Source organism: Mus pahari, chromosome 21 (assembly GCF_900095145.1).
Source record: "Mus pahari chromosome 21, PAHARI_EIJ_v1.1, whole genome shotgun sequence".
Lineage (NCBI taxonomy): Eukaryota > Metazoa > Chordata > Mammalia > Rodentia > Muridae > Mus > Mus pahari.
The window spans coordinates 29,056,707-29,073,891 of NC_034610.1; the positions used below are offsets into that span (position 1 = coordinate 29,056,707).

Consider the following 17,185-nt stretch of genomic DNA (forward strand, 5'->3'; position numbering starts at 1 on the left):
GGACAGCCAGGGCTACACAGAGAAACCCTGTCTCAAAAAAACAAACAAAAAAACAAAACAAAAAACAAAACAAAACAAAACAAAAAGGGATCGTGTATTGAACATACATCCTAAGATTTATTGATCAGAGCAGTGGCTCAGAATTCAGCTTATAAAGGCTAAAACCACGAAAGCCACAATGAGCTCATACTCAGATGCTGGAAGTTCTGCCCTGACTCAAGCCATTTTAGACATAACAGTTCAATTGACCTTTAACTTGATGGGTCCTAAGTGAAGCTTATGGTCGTAGAATTTCTTAGGATTAACAAACCTTATAGTACATAGAATACAACAGGGTATGTGGTCAGCATGACCCTGCTCTGAGTCAAGTTATTCTTCTGAGTCAGTGACTGGTAGGCATGTTAAAGCAACAATATGAAATAGCTGGCAGGCATGGAACAAAATGGCTACAGCTATGCTATGGGGGCAGACTTCAGCACTCTGAAACTTTATGCTTCCTGAAGACTTTTCTCCCGGTGAACTTAGCAATGTTTGATCCTTGACTGTGTACTATTCCTATCACCATATTTTTTATTATTATTTTAGTTTATTTATTTGAGGCAGATTATTTATTTGAGACATTATGTCATCCTGGAACTCACAGAAATCTACCTCCTCAGCCTCTCAAACTCTCTAGGATTAAAGACATAGATCGCCATGCCTGGCTTTATTTTTTATTTTTGATATGAGGTCTCACTTTGCCCAGGATGGCCCTCAAGCTTACAATTCTTCCTGCCCCTGTTCTCTAAGTAACAAACCTCCCTCTCCCGACCTACCCCCACCCCCATCCCCCACCTTCGTATTTGGTTTGGCACTCAAGCTCAGAGCTGCAAGCATCTCTCTTCCACAGAGTTACACCCCTGGCCTAAGTCAACAGTGTAATATTTATATATTTTATAATCTATCTTTATACTGTGATTGTCTTGGTTGGGGTGTCTAGTACTTTGAAACACCATGACCAAAACGCAAGCCGGGGAGGAAAGGGTTTAAGTCCCTTTACTGTTCATCATGAAAGGAAGTCAGGACAGGAACTCAAACAGGGCAGGAATCTGGGGCAGACTCTGACACAGAGGCCATGGAGGGGTGCTGCTAATGCCTGGCTTTCTCCTCATGGCTCACTCAGCTTGTTTTCTTACAGAACCCAGGACCACCAGCTGAGGGATGGCCCCAACCTACAGTGCACTGACTGGGCCCTCCCCATCAGTCATTAGTTAAGAAAATGTCTAGCTAGGCTTGGGGCTGTAGGCACCTGGAAGGCAGAAGCAGGCAGATCTCTGAGTTTGAAGCCAGGCTGGTCTACCAAGTGAGTCCAGGATAGTCAGGACTATTACACAGAGAAACCCTGTCAAAGAAAAAAAAAGTGTCCTACAGCTGGATGTTAAGGAGTTGAGCTTCCTTTCTCTCAGATGAAAATAGATTGTGCCAAGTTGACTTAAATTAGTCATCACAGTGATATACCTCAAATTATTTTGTTGTTGTTTTTTCAGTTTTTTTATGTGATGTGATGTGGTGTATGTGTGTGTGTGTGTGTGTGTGTGTGTGTGTGTGTGTGTTTATTCTTTTACTATGTCAGGAGCCTGAGGCTATCAGATCTTCTGGAGCTAGGGTTATAGAGGTTGTAAGCCACAAGGTGGGTGCCACTAACTAAACCCCTGAGCCATCTTTCTAGCCACATTACTTCTGAAATTCTGAGAGACATAAACATGGTGACATTTGCTTGCAAAGGCTGGAAGACAGAAGTTCAAGATCATTCTTGGCCACGTATAAATTCAAGGCTAGCCTGGGCTAAGTAAGGTCTGTCTATGAACTAATTAACCAACCAAACCAACTAAAGAGTGACTTGGTGGATCACAGTACAAGTTTTATTTGCTTTTGGTTTTGGTTTTTTTTTCTTTTTTTTTTCTTTTTTTTTTTTTTTTGGTTTTGGTTTTTTGGGTTTTTTGTTTTTGTTTTTGTTTTTTTCAAGACAGGGTTTCTCTGTGTAGCCCTGGTTGTCCTGGAACTCACTTTGTAGACCAGGCTGGCCTCAAACTCAGAAATCCACATGTCTGCCTCCCAAATGCTGGGATTAAAGGCGTGCGCCACCGCGCCCGGCTTTTATCTGTTTATTAACTGTTTTTCTCCTCTGTAAAAATTGTTTCTTGGGGATAGAGAGGTGGCCCAGCGGTTAAGAGCACCGACTGCTCTTCCAGAGGTCCTGAGTTCAAATCCCAGCAACCACATGGTGGCTCACAACCATCTATGATGGGATCCAATGCCCTCTTCTGGTGTGTGTCTGAAGAGAGTGACAGTGCACTCACATAAAAATAAATAAATCTTTTTAAAAATTATATTTTTTGAGGCTGATGTCAAGTGTCAACGCAAAGGCAGGAGGACGGGAGGTTGACTGCTAACACCCACCACGTAAAAACCGGGGGACGTGGGAGCAGGAGGAACCCCCAGAACTTGCTAGATGGGTCCCTTGGGACTTGCTAGCCATCCAGTGCAGCTAAATTGGTGGCCCTCAGGTTCAGGGAGAGAGGATAAGATGGCTCAGCAGGCAAAGGTGCAGGCGCACCAGCAGAGGGCGTCAGATCCATCACAGATGGCTGGGAGCCTCCATGTGGTTGCTGGGAATTAAACTCAGGACCTCTGGAAGAGCAGTCTAACCACTGAGCCACCTCTCCAGCTCTGCAAAGGTACTTACTGCCATGCACGACAAAATTATTCCTAGTACAGCAAGAGTAGAGAACCAGCTCCCACTGGACCGAGTCTTCTGATCTCCAAATGTGCTTTGTGGCAGGATACACCCCCCCTCAACACAAAGTTGTTTTTGTTTTTTTGTTTTTGTTTTGTTTTTGTTTTTTAAAAGAGCATAAATAAAATGAGTGACTGAGGAAGACCTCAATGTCATCCAGACACACACACACACACACACACACACACACACACACACACACAGTTCTGTTGGTTGTGTTTTATTTGGAGATAGAGTCTCACTGTGTAGTTCCCCAGCTGTGTCCCAGCCAAGCTGGCATTGAAATCATAGGTACCTGTTGCTTCAGCCTCCTGAGTGCTGGAGTTAAAGTCACGTGATTTTAATCCTGATTGATTCCCACTTCCCACCCCCTAACCCCCAAAACAGGGTTTCACTGTGTAGCCCTGGCTGTCCTGGAACTCACTCTGTAAACCAGGCTGGCCTCGAACTCAGAAATCCGCCTGCCTCTGCCTCCCGAGTGCTGGGATTAAAGGTGTGCGCCAGCACCACCCGGCCTGATTTTGTTTTTTAAATAGTACTCCTCAATCCTCATTTACAGGATTTTGTTTTTGTATCCCTACTCATGTATTCATGACGATTTTTTTTAAAAAAGATATCCGTGTGTGTGTGTGTGTGTGTGTGTGTGTGTGTGTGTGTGTGTGTGTTGAGTGCCCATAGAGGCCAGAACAGGATGTTGGATCCAGCCACCATGTAGGTGCTTGGAATTGAGTGTCCAAGTCCTCTACAAAAACAGTATATGTGAATGCTAAGAAGTTCTTGCTGAGAGGAACCTGATATAGCTCTCTCCTGAGAGGCTCTGCCAAAGACTGACAAATTCAGAGGTGGATGCTTGAAGCCAACCATTGGACCGAGCTTGGGGTCCTGATGGAGGAGTTAGAGACAGGACTGAAGGAGCTGAAGGGGTTTGCAACCATTAGGAAGTACAACAATATCAACGAACCAGACTTTCCAGAGCTTACAGGGACTAACCCACCAACCAAAGAATACACATGAGGGATCCATGGCTCCAGCTGCCTATGTAGCAGAGGATGGCCTTTTCGGGCATCAATGGGAAAAGAGGCCCTTGGTCCTGTGAAGACCAGGGTGGGGATAGAGGAGTAGGTGTGTGTGGGAGCACCTGTACGGAAGCAGAGGGAGGGAGGATTGGATGGGGGGCTTTCAGAGGGGAACACCAAGAAAGGGGATTACATGAAATGTAAATAAATAAAATATCAGCATCAACCAACTTTAAAAAAACAAAACAAAAAAACCAGCATGTGCTTGCTATTAACTACTGAGGCATCTGTCTCTCCCGTCCATGTAACTAATGTCTTGATAACCAAGGAGAGGTAAAGAGCCAAGTGTGTAGCACCTTTGAAGAGGTTTTAGATCGTCCTTGGAAAGGAGTAGCCATGGTTCAATCTATGAAACATTTACAAATACTTCCACAGTCTACACCTTACTACTAATGAGAGTGCTACGCTTGCTGAACAAAGTAATTTTTCCCTTCTTCTCCTTTCCCCTTGTTAATAGTTGGACAGAGAGAGTCAGAAGATGTGAAAGAAAAAGACCGTGCTAAAGAAATGGCGGCCAGCTCCACAGTTGTTGAAGACATCACAAAGGATGAGCAGGAGGAAACACCAGAAATTATCGAACAGATCCCTGCATCAGAGAGCAGTGTGGAAGAAATGGCACAGCCTGCCGAGTCCCAAGCTAACGATGTCGGCTTCAAGAAGGTTTTTAAATTTGTTGGCTTTAAATTCACGGTGAAGAAGGATAAAAACGAAAAGTCAGATACCGTCCAGCTACTCACTGTCAAAAAGGATGAAGGCGAGGGGGCAGAAGGCTCCGTTGGAGCAGGAGACCACCAAGAGCCTGGAGTGGAGACCGTTGGCGAATCAGCATCTAAAGAAAGTGAGCTGAAGCAATCCACAGAGAAGCAGGAAGGCATCCTGAAGCAAGCACAGAGCAGCACAGAGATTCCCCTTCAAGCTGAATCTGGCCAAGGGACCGAGGAAGAAGCAGCCAAAGATGAAGGAGAAGAACAACGAGAGAAAGAACCTACCAAGCCCCTAGAATCTCCGACCAGCCCTGTCAGCAATGAGACAACATCTTCCTTCAAGAAATTCTTCACTCACGGTTGGGCCGGCTGGCGCAAGAAGACCAGCTTCAAGAAACCAAAGGAGGATGATCTGGAAACTTCCGAGAAGAGAAAGGAGCAAGAGGCCGAAAAAGTAGACGAGGAAGAAGGGGAAAAGAGAGAACCAGCCCCAGCATCGGAGCAGCAGGAGCCAGCGGAAGGCACAGACCAGGCCAGGTTGTCGGCCGACTACGAGAAGGTGGAGTTGCCTTTGGAGGACCAGGTTGGTGACCTGGAGGCATTGTCAGAGAAATGTGCTCCTTTGGCGACGGAAGTGTTTGACGAGAAGACGGAAGCGTTTGACGAGAAGACGGAAGCCCACCAAGAAGTTGTTGCAGAGGTCCACGTGAGTACCGTGGAGAAGACGACGGAAGGAGGAGGAGCAGAGGCGGAAGGGGATGTGGTGGTGGAAGGATCAGGAGAATCCTGGCCCCCTGAGAAACTGGCTGAGACCCAGGAGGTCCCCCAGGAAGCTGAGCCTGTGGAGGAGCTGATGAAGACCAAAGAAGTGTGCGTCTCTGGAGGTGACCATACTCAGCTGACAGATCTAAGTCCTGAAGAGAAGATGCTGCCCAAACACCCCGAAGGCATTGTCAGTGAGGTGGACATGCTGTCCTCTCAGGAGAGAATCAAGGTACAGGGAAGTCCCCTGAAGAAACTCTTCAGCAGCTCAGGCTTAAAGAAGCTCTCCGGGAAGAAGCAGAAGGGGAAGCGAGGAGGAGGTGGGGGAGATGAAGAGTCAGGAGAATACCAACACATTCAAACCGAGTCCCCAGAGAGTGCTGATGAGCAGAAGGGAGAGAGCTCTGCCTCTTCCCCTGAAGAGCCCGAGGAGATCACGTGTCTGGAGAAGGGACCATCGGAAGCACCCCAGGAAGCGGAAGCTGAGGAAGGAGCAACTTCCGATGGAGAGAAGAAAAGGGAAGGGATCACCCCCTGGGCATCCTTCAAAAAGATGGTGACACCCAAGAAACGGGTCCGAAGACCTTCAGAGAGCGACAAGGAAGAAGAGCTGGACAAGGTCAAGAGTGCCACCTTGTCCTCCACGGAGAGCACGGCGTCTGAGATGCAGGATGAGGTCAGAGCGGTTGGCGAGGAGCAAAGGTCAGAGGAGCCAAAGCGCAGGGTGGATACTTCAGTGTCTTGGGAGGCGTTGATCTGTGTCGGATCGTCCAAGAAGAGAGCGAGGAAGGCATCCTCTTCAGATGATGAAGGAGGGCCGAGAACACTGGGAGGGGATGGTCACAGAGCGCAGGAGGCTAGCAAAGACAAAGAAGCCGGAGCAGATGCTGTTCCTGCCAGCGCCCAGGAACGAGACCAAGCGCAAGGAAGTTCCTCCTCGCCTGAGCCAGCTGGAAGCCCTACTGAAGGGGAGGGCGTCTCCACCTGGGAGTCATTTAAGAGATTAGTCACTCCACGGAAAAAATCCAAGTCAAAACTGGAAGAGAGAGCCGAAGACTCCGGTACAGAGCAGTTGACCTCCGAGATCGAACCAAGTAGAGAGGAATCTTGGGTTTCCATTAAGAAATTGATTCCTGGACGGCGGAAGAAAAGGGCAGATGGGAAGCAAGAACAAGCCACTGTTGAAGACTCGGGGCCAGTGGAAATCAATGAGGACGACCCCGACGTCCCAGCCGTCGTGCCTCTGTCTGAGTACGATGCGGTAGAGAGAGAGAAGCTGGAAGCGCAGCGAGCGCAGGAGAATGTGGAGTTGCCCCAGCTGAAGGGGGCCGTGTACGTGTCCGAGGAACTTAGTAAGACTCTGGTTCACACTGTGAGTGTCGCGGTCATTGATGGGACCAGGGCAGTCACCAGTGCGGAAGAGCGGTCCCCTTCGTGGATCTCTGCTTCCGTGACAGAACCTCTTGAGGGAGTAGCCACACCGCCTGTCACTGAAAAGGTCACTGAAAGAGACATCATTGCAGAAGAAACACCTGCACTCACCCAGACTTTACCAGAGGGCAAAGATGCCCATGACGACATAGTCACCAGTGAGGTGGATTTCACCTCCGAAGCCGTGACAGCCGCAGAAACCACAGAGGCGCTCCGTGCTGAAGAAGTTACCGAAGCATCAGGGGCAGAAGAGACCACAGACATGGTGTCTGCAGTTTCCCAGCTGTCCGACTCCCCGGACACCACAGAGGAAGCCACCCCGGTTCAGGAAGTAGAGGGTGGCATGCTAGATGCGGAAGAACAGGAGCGCCAGACGCAGGCCGTCCTCCAAGCCGTGGCAGACAAGGTAAAAGAGGGGTCCCAGGTGCCTGCGACCCAGACTCTGCAGAGAGCGGGGCCAAAAGCACTGGAGAAGGTGGAGGAGGCCGAGGAGGACTCCGAGGTGCTGGCTACCGAGAAAGGACCCGTGCCGGAAGCTGAAGCTGAGCATCTTGCACAGGACTCCGAGACTGTACAGGCTACCCCAGAGAGCCTTGAAGTTGCTGAAGTCACATCGGATGTAGACTGCGTTGCCACATGCCAGGCTACCAAGCACCAACTGCTGATGGAACAGGCTGTGGCCCCCGAGTCATCCGAAACCTTGACAGACAGTGAGACAAATGGAAGTACTCCCTTAGCAGAGTCAGACACTCCAGACGGGACACAGCAAGACGAGACCGTTGACAGCCGGGACAGTAATGCCATTGCTGCTGTCAGGCAGTCACAGGTCGCCGAAGAGGAGGTAGCTCCTGCTCAGAAGGAGGGTCCTTCAACACCACCTAATTTTCCAGCCCAGGAAGAATACAGCGAAAAACCAGGAAGCGATGTTCTAGAACCGACACAACAAGCACTTGCTGCCGGGGCAGTACCTGTTCTGGCAAAGGCTGAGGTGGGTCAAGAGGGTGAGGCTGGCCAGTTTGATGGAGAAAAAGTCAAAGATGGACTGTGTGTTAAAGAACTGGAGGTGTCTATACACACTGGACCCAACCGTCAAAAGACTGCTGACTTGACACGTGACAGTGAAGTGACAGAAGTGGCCAGATGTCAGGAAACCGAGAGTAATGAAGAACAGAGTCTTAACCCGGAGGAGAGAGAGATGGGAACAGACGTTGAAAAGGAAAGAACGGAGACCAAGCCAGAGCAAGCCAGTGAAGAGCATGGGCAGGAAACGGCCGCTCCTGAGCACGAAGGAGCCCACCCGAAGCCAGTCCTGACAGTTGACATGCCCCACTCAGAGAGGGAAAAGGCACTGGGCAGCCTTGAAGGAAGCCCTTCTCTCCCAGACCAAGACAAAGCAGGTTGCATAGAGGTTCAAGTTCAGAGCTCAGACACACCGGTCACTCAAACAGCCGAAGCTGTGAAAAAGGTCGTAGAAACTGTCGAAATTTCAGAGATCGGTGAAAGTCGGGAGTGTGCAGGTGCACACTCTTTACCAGCTGAGAAGCTCTCCGAAACGGGTGGCCACGGGACTCTTCAGCATGGAGAGGACACCGTGCCCCAGGGGCCTGAGACTCAGGCAGAGTCCATCCCAATAATAGTAACTCCCGCTCCCGAAAGCACCCTACATCCTGACCTTCAAGGAGAAGTAAGCCCATCTCAGAAACGGAGATCAGATGAAGATGACGAGCCAAATGCTGGTCCTGATGCTGCCGGCAAGGAGAGTGCAGCAAGAGAGAAAGTCCTCAGGGCTGAACCTGAGATCTTGGAACTTGAGAGTAAGAGCAATAAGATTGTCCAGAGTGTCATCCAGACAGCCGTCGACCAGTTCGCACGTACAGAAACAGCCCCCGAAACCCACGCTTTTGATTCCCAGACACACGTTCCTGTGACGCAGGCTGACAGCCAGGGAGCACAACAGATGCTGGACAGAGATGAAAGCGACCGTCAAGTCTCCACCCGAGATGGAACACTCAGTGCCGGAGCCCGGGAAGGACTTGAGGTTTCTGATAGTTCTGAAGGCATGAGCAAGGCTTCAGAAATGATCACCGTGCTTGCAGTTGAAAGTGCCAGTGTCAAAGAAAGTGTGAAGCTGCCTCTTCAGTCCAAAGATCAAAAGGAGCATGCTGCTGACGGCCCCCAGCACCAAAGCTTAGCCAAGGCAGAGGCGGATGCCTCTGGAAATCTAACCAAAGAGTCCCCAGACACCAACGGACCAAAGCTAACCGAGGAAGGAGATGCCCCGAAAGTAGAGGTCCTAGAAGAAGAAATGAACAAGGCCCAGACAGAAGAGGACCTGCAGGAGCCAAAGGGAGACCTGGCAGAATCCTAAGACGTTAGGTAGGTAAACTTCTTTCTGGATGGCTGGTCCTCCTCCACCCCTCTTTCCTTGCCCCATCTATGCAATTACACAGATAACTGATTTTATACAGAACCAACCTCCAGTTGGAAATAATTATCAACTACAGTTGGATCTAGGTGGATATTTGAATTTTGGTTTTTTTGTTTGTTCTTTTGTTTGTTTTTGTTTTTGTTTTTTGTTTTTTTTAACCTCATCAGAATCCCAAGTCTTGCTGATATCATGAAAATAATGGCTTAATTTTGCTGCTGCTGTTGTTGTTTTGAGCCCAGGTCTCACTATGTAGTCCTGGCTGTCCTGGAACTCACCATGCAGACCAGGTTGGCCTCTCCCTCCCCCACTGAGAATAAAGGTGTGCGCCATCACACCCAGCTCAGCCAAAACTTGTAACATTTTAATTTAGGGCCTGGAGCTCCTGATACCCAGAGCTCCCCATTCCTGTGGCTCTTTGGGCCGTTATTCTGTTGCCCATACAATGAGGGAGGAAAGGGGAATTTTATCTCTTCTTCTTCTCTTCCTTCTCCAGTTGCTCATTGTACATTTGTAAGACCAGAATGTGAAGTCGAGTCACGGAACAAGATGCTGCTGTTGGGACCTTGACACCAAGGTTTCAGAGCCCTTGAGGTGCAGAGAGCAGAGCCGTCCAATGATTTCAACCCTGCAGAGCACCCCGACAATCCTGAGGCTGCATCGGGAGCTAGAGCCAGCTAACATTTCCTCTTTTCAAGACTGCCTTTGATTTGCCCCCTGGTGCCATGTATGTCAGAGTTAAGGTCCTGCTTTCTCCACCTGGAACCAATGTCGGCAATACCTAGTCCCACTTCTCAAACTGGAGCATCCTCCTTTATGTATTTATATGTATGTTTTATGTAGTCCTCCTCCTGTACCTATTGTATATTTTTTTTTCTAATGTTTAAGCACACGCCTTTTGTATTATGCAGTATATAACGGGTGTGCAGCCATAGCGAAGCTTTGAGAAGCCCCAAGCCTCAACTGTAACCTGCAGCAAACAGAGAAATAACATTCCTGGCAGGAAGCTACAAGTCTTTTTTAAAGTTTACTGACGCTTAACTCTGTGGGCTCGTAGATCTCTGAAAGTGGTTGTTTTCCTATGCACAGCGAGCTCAGAAATAAAAACTCCATTTTGAAGTATCCAGAATGTCCCAACATTACCACAACTTTTTTTTTTTCCTAATCCAGTCCAGGTTGGAAAGAAGTCTCCTTAGTGTTAGATTAAGCCCCATCTCTTAACAGTATGGACAGATGAGTGCGCCTAAGGCCATGAGATGTTTCCTAATGCAGAAGGAATCTGTTACTTTTTGGATTGTTCTCTTCTATGCTGGACCGAATTCATATGCAGATTGAAGTGAGTCCTGTTCTTTACAGATGGTATTTTGATAGATACTGGAGTTTGTCTGTGTTATATCTGTGCCCCTTCTTTTAAGAACAATGTCACATTATGTTCCTTTGGATAAATTGTGATTTGACAACTGATTTCAATAAAAATATTTGCTTCACTTATATTCACTGTTTTTTATTAAATACTGAGGGGCCTGGATCACATACTTACTATAAGATATTGGCCAGAAGAAGACAATGAGAGAAACTGGAACTTTCTTAGTAGTCACCCCATGAAGATGTTACTTTGTACTGGTTTGTTACAGAATTAGAAGAAGCCATGTCAGGGGTGGGTTTTGTTGAAGGAAACCAGTATAACCAGGTGTTGGGGTACAAACCTATAATCCCAGCCCTTGGAAGGCAGAGGCAAGAGAATTGCTGGAAGTTTCAGACTAGCTAAAAATGATTGAGGCTTTATTTTAAAAGCAAAAAGACAAAACAAAAAAAAAACAAAAAACCTGCTGGACATGGTGGAGAAGAGACAGGTGGATCTCTGAGTCTGAGGCCAGCTTGGTCTACAAAGAGAGTTCCAAGACAGCCAGAGCTGTTACATAGAGAAAATCTGTTTTGAAAAAAACCTTAAAACAAAAACAACCAAATATAACTATTTCCAAAAAAAAAAGAAAAGAAAAAAAAAGTTGCTTTTTTTTTTTTTTTTTTTCCCCTAAACAAAATAAGGGTTGGCAGAATGGCTCAAATAATGAAGGCACTTGAAGCTCTGGTAAACAGAGGTTCATCTACAGAAGGCATGCAAATACAGTTTCAAGTAATTTCTGGATAGTCAGTATGGACTTCCCTAACATACCAACTATGATGTTTATGCAAATGAGAATAGCCACATAGGCTCATATATTTGAATGCTTGGTCCCTGGTTGGAAGAACTGTTGGGGAAGGATAAGGACGTGTGTCACTAAGTGGGTGTACTTCTGAGTTTCAGAAACCCATGTCATATTCCCAGTTGGCTGCTCTCCACCTTGTGGTTGTGTCTCAAGATGTAAGCTCTCAGCTTCGGCTCCAGCACCATGCCTGCCTGTCTGCTGCCGTGCTCCCCACCTTGACGGTCATGGACTCACCCGGGGAAACTTAAGCACCAGTAAATCTATACGTTGCCTTGCCCTTCTCTTTACCGTAATAGAAAAGTAAGGCATCAACTAATAACCAGATAAGAACCCCTTTCTTCAATTCCCCAGAAAGGGTCCCATGGGGGTATACCTCTGACTGATCCTAGCTTTTGGGAAGCAGGGCAGGAGTAATACTTACAGACAGGTTGGTGTATACAGTCTAGAGAGAACATTTTGCCTCTTGAGCCTCATTTGATCCTGGAAATTCATGAATGTATTTTAATTATACCTACCCACCATTCCCCCATCTACAATCAACACATCCCTCTCCCAACTTTGTTATCTACCCTTCACAGCTCTATTCTACTCTGCCCTTTTTGTAACTCATTAATTGCAGTTAGTACTGCCAGTGAGCATGGGTGTGGGGCTGTCCGCTGGAACTTTTTTTTTTTGGTTTTTCGAGACAGGGTTTCTCTGTGTAACCCTGGCTGTCCCGGAACTCACTTTGTAGACCAGGCTGGTCTCGAACTCAGAAATCTACCTGCCTCTGCCTCTCAAGTGCTGGGATTAAAGGCGTGTGCTACCACGCCCAGCAAACTTTTTTTTTTTTTTTAAGATTTGTTTTTTATTATACATAAGTACACTGTAGCTGTCTTCAGATGCACCAGAAGGGGATGTCAGATCTCATTACAGGTGGCTGTTAGCTAATATGTGGTTGCTGGGATTTGAACTCGGGACCTTTGGAAGAGCAGTCAGTGCTCTTACCTGCTGAGCCATCTCACCAGCCTGCAGCCCCCCTACATTCCCCGTCCAATGGAACTTGAGTGTGTCAGTGGCCACACTTCAGAAGAAAAAAAGAAGAGAGATGGCTCAGTGGTTAAGAGCACTCCCTGTTCTCTCAAATTACCTGGGTTTGGTTCCTACACTAGACAATTCACAATCACTCAAAACTCCAGTTGCAAAAGATCAAATGTTCTTTTCTAGACTCTGGGCATGCCATGCAAATGGTGCACACATAGACATATAGGTGAATTTCTATATACATAAAAACCACAAAAAAAATATATCAAAAGGAGAATCAGGAGATGGAGAGATGGCTCAGCGGCTAAAAGCACTTGATGCTCTCCAGTTCTCATTACCCACACTGGGTGTCAACCATCTGTAACTCCAACTTCACGGTGTCTGATACTGCCTTCTGGTATCCACAGATACTTGTACACACGTGCTTATGTTCACAGACATAACACATGCACATACATAATTTTACTTAGAGAACCATCAAAGTATTGATTGTGTTATGGGAATTGAGAGGGCAAAGAATTAAGTTCTGCATTAGTAACCTGGACACAGGCATTGTGGATGTGGGGTGTGAAGCAGTTATTTAGGAAAGGCCTGATCTGAGGTGCCCAGGAGTTTTCTCAATTAGTTGTGTGATGACTGTGAGCAGATATGGCACTGAGGGACTTAAGGTAGGAGGGATTGTTTTCACTTACAGTCGAAGAGTGTGGTCTGTCCTGGGGTGGGGTCGGGGGAGACAGCTAGTTAGTCTGTGGTCGTAAGGGATCAGCAGTTGGCAGCTGGTTACACTGTGGGCATTGGAAGCTAACTAGTGCTTAGCTGGCTTCTCTTTCTTCTTTCTTGTTACAATCCTAATCAATGAGATGATCCTGCCCACTCTCAGGGTTGGTCATCCATTTTCCAGCAAGCCTGGAAACTCCCTTAAATACAAACTCAAGGTTGTGTCTCCTAGGTAATTCCAAATCCAGTCAAACAGCCAGTATTCATCTTTACAATATCCAAGAGTAAAACAAATATAGAAGCCAGCAGCAGAATATATAGGCCTCATAACCAGAAGAGGATCTGGAATAGAGGAACACCAAGAGCTTTGTTGGAGAAAATGACAGCTTACAAAGATTTCTGCAGTTTTTGGAAAAGGTAAAGGGTTAGTGAAATTTAAGGTCTTGTACATGCTATACAAAACTGTACTACTGAGATGGTAAGTATAATACCAGCTCATTTTACCATTATTTTTATTTTGAGCAGCTGAGATTCAGAGGCATGGGCCACCATACTATACCCAGTTCCTTATAAAATTTCTTTAAGCTTTTAGAAATTTTGGCTTGGTGCCACCCTGCCCCTTTCCTTCTCATTCTTTCTCCATCCCTTTCTTCTCTCCCTTGTGAAACTGTAGCTGGTTTTGTGTAGCAACTTCCTCAGAAGAAGCAGTCTACCCTGGAAGCTCAGAAAGTAAACAACTCAGGGCGTTTCAGGATGTTCCTGAAACTGACCACACTCAATAAGTCCCTCCCTCCCCAGGCTTATTTAAACACTAACAGCCACTGGTGACTCTCAGAGCAGCCAAACTTCCTGGAAGAGGCCAAGACCAACTGAGCTACCTAGAAGAGACACTCTGGGACCCGTGGAGCTGCCTGCAAGTCATACACTAAGTTCCAGGATTTACTCATGCTGGGGAAAGCTTCAGTGACAGAGTTGTCTTTGGGACCTTTCTCCTCCTGTAAATAGCCCCTCACACTATACTCTTGTAAGTAACCTCAATTTGATCTGTTGTTGCTTACCTATCTGGAGTGAGTAGATGTTTATATTTCCCCAGGAATAGTGTCAAAGAACAGCTGACCTCAAAGTCAACAAGATCTCTATGCCCTAGTACGGAGGGTGTGGTTGTCACACAGGCATATACCACTCAACCGAGGCAAAACAGGCCATACTTAGAACTTACTGGTACTGTTTTGCAAAGAGTGACTGGAGAGATAGCTAGCTCAGCATTCAGAGCTCTCTTCTTTCAGTTAACTAGACCTGAGTCCAGTTCCCAGCAATCATGTGGGAGGAGGAAGAGACTATAACACCGGTAACTCCAGCTCCAAGGGGCAGAATGTCTTTCTCTGGCCTCCACAGGTACCACACTCATGTGTGCACGCTCTGTTTCTCTCTCTCTCTCTCTCTCTCTCTCTCTCTCTCTCTCTCTCTCTCTCTCTCTCTCTCTCTCTCTCTCTCTCTCTCTCTCTCTTTCTCGCTCTCTCTCTCTCGCTCTCTCTCTTGCTCTCTCTCTCGCTCTCTCTCTCTCGCTCTCTCTGACACACACACACTCACGCACACACGCAGATGGAATGTAAAGATGGAATGTACTAATAGATCATAGTATTGCTATGAAAGTAAGAAACCCTCAAGAAACATTATGTGTGGGAGGGCACATGGAGCACAGTTACCTCTCTGAGTAGTTTGATAGTTTTGGAATAATGGCTTTGACCTTCCTCACGATTATGTGGTATGCTTCATTTTCAGACACATTCCTCTAAGAGGTTAAACCCTCTCTGTAGCACTTGAATTTTTTTTTTTTTCTTCCTTACCCTGATTTTTTTTCCCTCTCTCTTTTGGTTCATTTGTTTTTGTTTGTTTGTTTTTCACCAGGAGGCCCATGTGGGTAGGAGACTACTGAACTTGCAGGGTCCTCCGATCAGTTTCCCCACCATTACTCAGGGCTTTGACTCGGCCACTGTCTGTCTGTCTCCAGACTTTGTCTGTTGTGGCTGTTGAGGGCATCTCTGTGATCTCTATGTAACTGAAAAGAGAAACTTCTTTTCAATTATTTTTTTTTTTTTTTTTAGGTTTTTGAGACAGGGTTTCTCTGTGCAGCCCTGGCTGGCTGTCCTGGAACTCACTCTGTAGGACCAGGCTGGCCTTGAACTCAGAAATCTGCCTGCCTCCCAAGTGCTGGGATTAAAGGCGTGTACCATCACCGTCTGACTAGAGAAACATTTTCTAATCCATCCTTTTAAATATTTATAGAAAAATGGTGAAGGATGAAGGATTGGGAAGCCTTTCACCCCAGTGATGGTGGGGAGACCTGAACTTTGGGCAGAGCCTCTGAGGCTATGCTTTGTCTGTTTTTAGACCGGGCTTGCTCTGTCTACCAGGCTGTTCTCTTAACTCCAGGAGTCACCTAGTTCTCGGGAGTGCTGGCACTCATGGCCCATGCTGCCACGCCTGGCTCCCATGCTATCTCATCTTCTCTACCCCCCACCCCCAAACCCTTGTGAAGGCTAAGACCAGGCTACTTCTTGGAAAATTTAGTGATCTGTTACTTCCTCTTTCTCTCTTCTTCCTCCTACCCCATCCCTCTCTCCTTAAGCAAGGGCTCAGTTTACCCCAGGCTAATCCTGAACTCACTCTGCAGCCCAAGGTCAGTTGGAACACCTAATGAACCCCTACCCCATCCTCCAAGGTGTCTTGGCTTTTGTTTGTTTGTGTTTCCTGACGGTTTTACTAGTAGTTCTGACTGGCCTGTAACACATGGTAATCCTCCTGCCTCTGCTTTCCAAGTGTTGGCATCCTAGGCATGTGCCACTATCCCCACCTCTTGGACTACATTCTTTTTTTTTTTTTTTTTTTTCGAGACAGGGTTTCTCTGTGTAGCCCTGGCTGTCCTAGAACTCACTCTGTAGACCAGGCTGGCCTCGAACTCAGAAATTCACCTGCCTCTGCCTCCCGAGTGCTGGGATTAAAGGCGTGCGCCACCACGCCTGGCTTGGACTACATTCTTATTAAGTGCTCAAAGATTACAAGCACATCTAGATTGAGAACAGAAAGTTTTGAACAAGCCGCAGAGCCTTCAAACTTCAATTCTGAGAACCTCATGGAAGAGAAGAAAGGATGCTTATTCTACAGCAAAGATGACCAGGAATCCTAATAGCATGGTGAATCCTCATATCATGGTTACCAGCATCAGCACCATCTGGGAATGTCTGAGCAATGATTGGGCTCCAGACTCAGGTGTCATACAGCTAGTAGGACATTTGCCCAGTATCTGGGTTCTATCTCTAGCACCATTATAAGCTAGGTGTGATGGCATTTGCCTGAAATTCCAGCACTCAGCAGTGGTAGGATGGAGGAATCAGTTCGTCATCCTGAGCTACTTAAGGAGTTTGAGGCCTGCCTAGGTTAAGTGACATTCCCCCCTCCCCAACAACAACAAAAGAGACAACAAAAGAAACTTAAGGGTTCCACCCTGCACAGAGTGACCCATATCCTTTCAGGAGTAGGGCCAACAATCTTTCTGCTCAAGCCTTCCAGAGAGTTCTGTGGCATGAAAAGTTGAGGGCCTTTGTGGTAATGTGAGGCTTTGAAATATCTCGAAGGGCAGGGCACGGTGCATGCCTTTAATCCTAGTACTTGGGACCCAGAGGCAAGACAGTCTCTGTGAATTCAAGGTCTACATAGTGAGTTCCAGTATAGTCAGGGCTATGTAGAAAAATTCAGTCTCAAAAAAAAAATTGGGGGCTGGAGAAATGGCTCAGTGGTTAAGAGCACCGACTGCTCTTCTAAAGGTCCTGAGTTCAAATCCCAGCAACCACATGGTGGCTCACAACCATCTGTAATGAGATCTGATGCCCTCTTCTGGTGCATCTGAAGATAGCTACAGTGTACTTAGATATAATAAATAAATCTTTAAAAAAAATTTTTTTTTTGAAGAGAATTGCTTTAATTGCATGGTAAGTAGGTAAACAATTTAAATGGTCTTTTAGGAATGAACTTTATGAGGAGAGAGAATATTACCACATTGGAGC

General features: G+C 46.8%; 1 protein-coding gene across 2 annotated transcripts in view; it reads left to right on the forward strand.

The window, feature by feature from the left end:
* The window catches only part of Akap12 (A-kinase anchoring protein 12), a 92,902-nt gene extending 82,235 nt beyond the window's left edge, over nt 1-10,667 (forward strand). The window contains exons 3-4 of one of the 2 annotated variants that reach the window (XM_021221066.1): nt 4,310-9,125; nt 9,671-10,667. In XM_021221066.1, coding sequence (XP_021076725.1) covers nt 4,310-9,117 — 4,808 coding nt within the window. In that variant the 3' untranslated portion in view covers nt 9,118-9,125; nt 9,671-10,667. The remainder of the gene's footprint in view (nt 1-4,309; nt 9,126-9,670) is intronic. The other variant, XM_021221067.2, reaches the window with a different exon arrangement.
* Nucleotides 10,668-17,185: the final 6,518 nt, after the last annotated feature.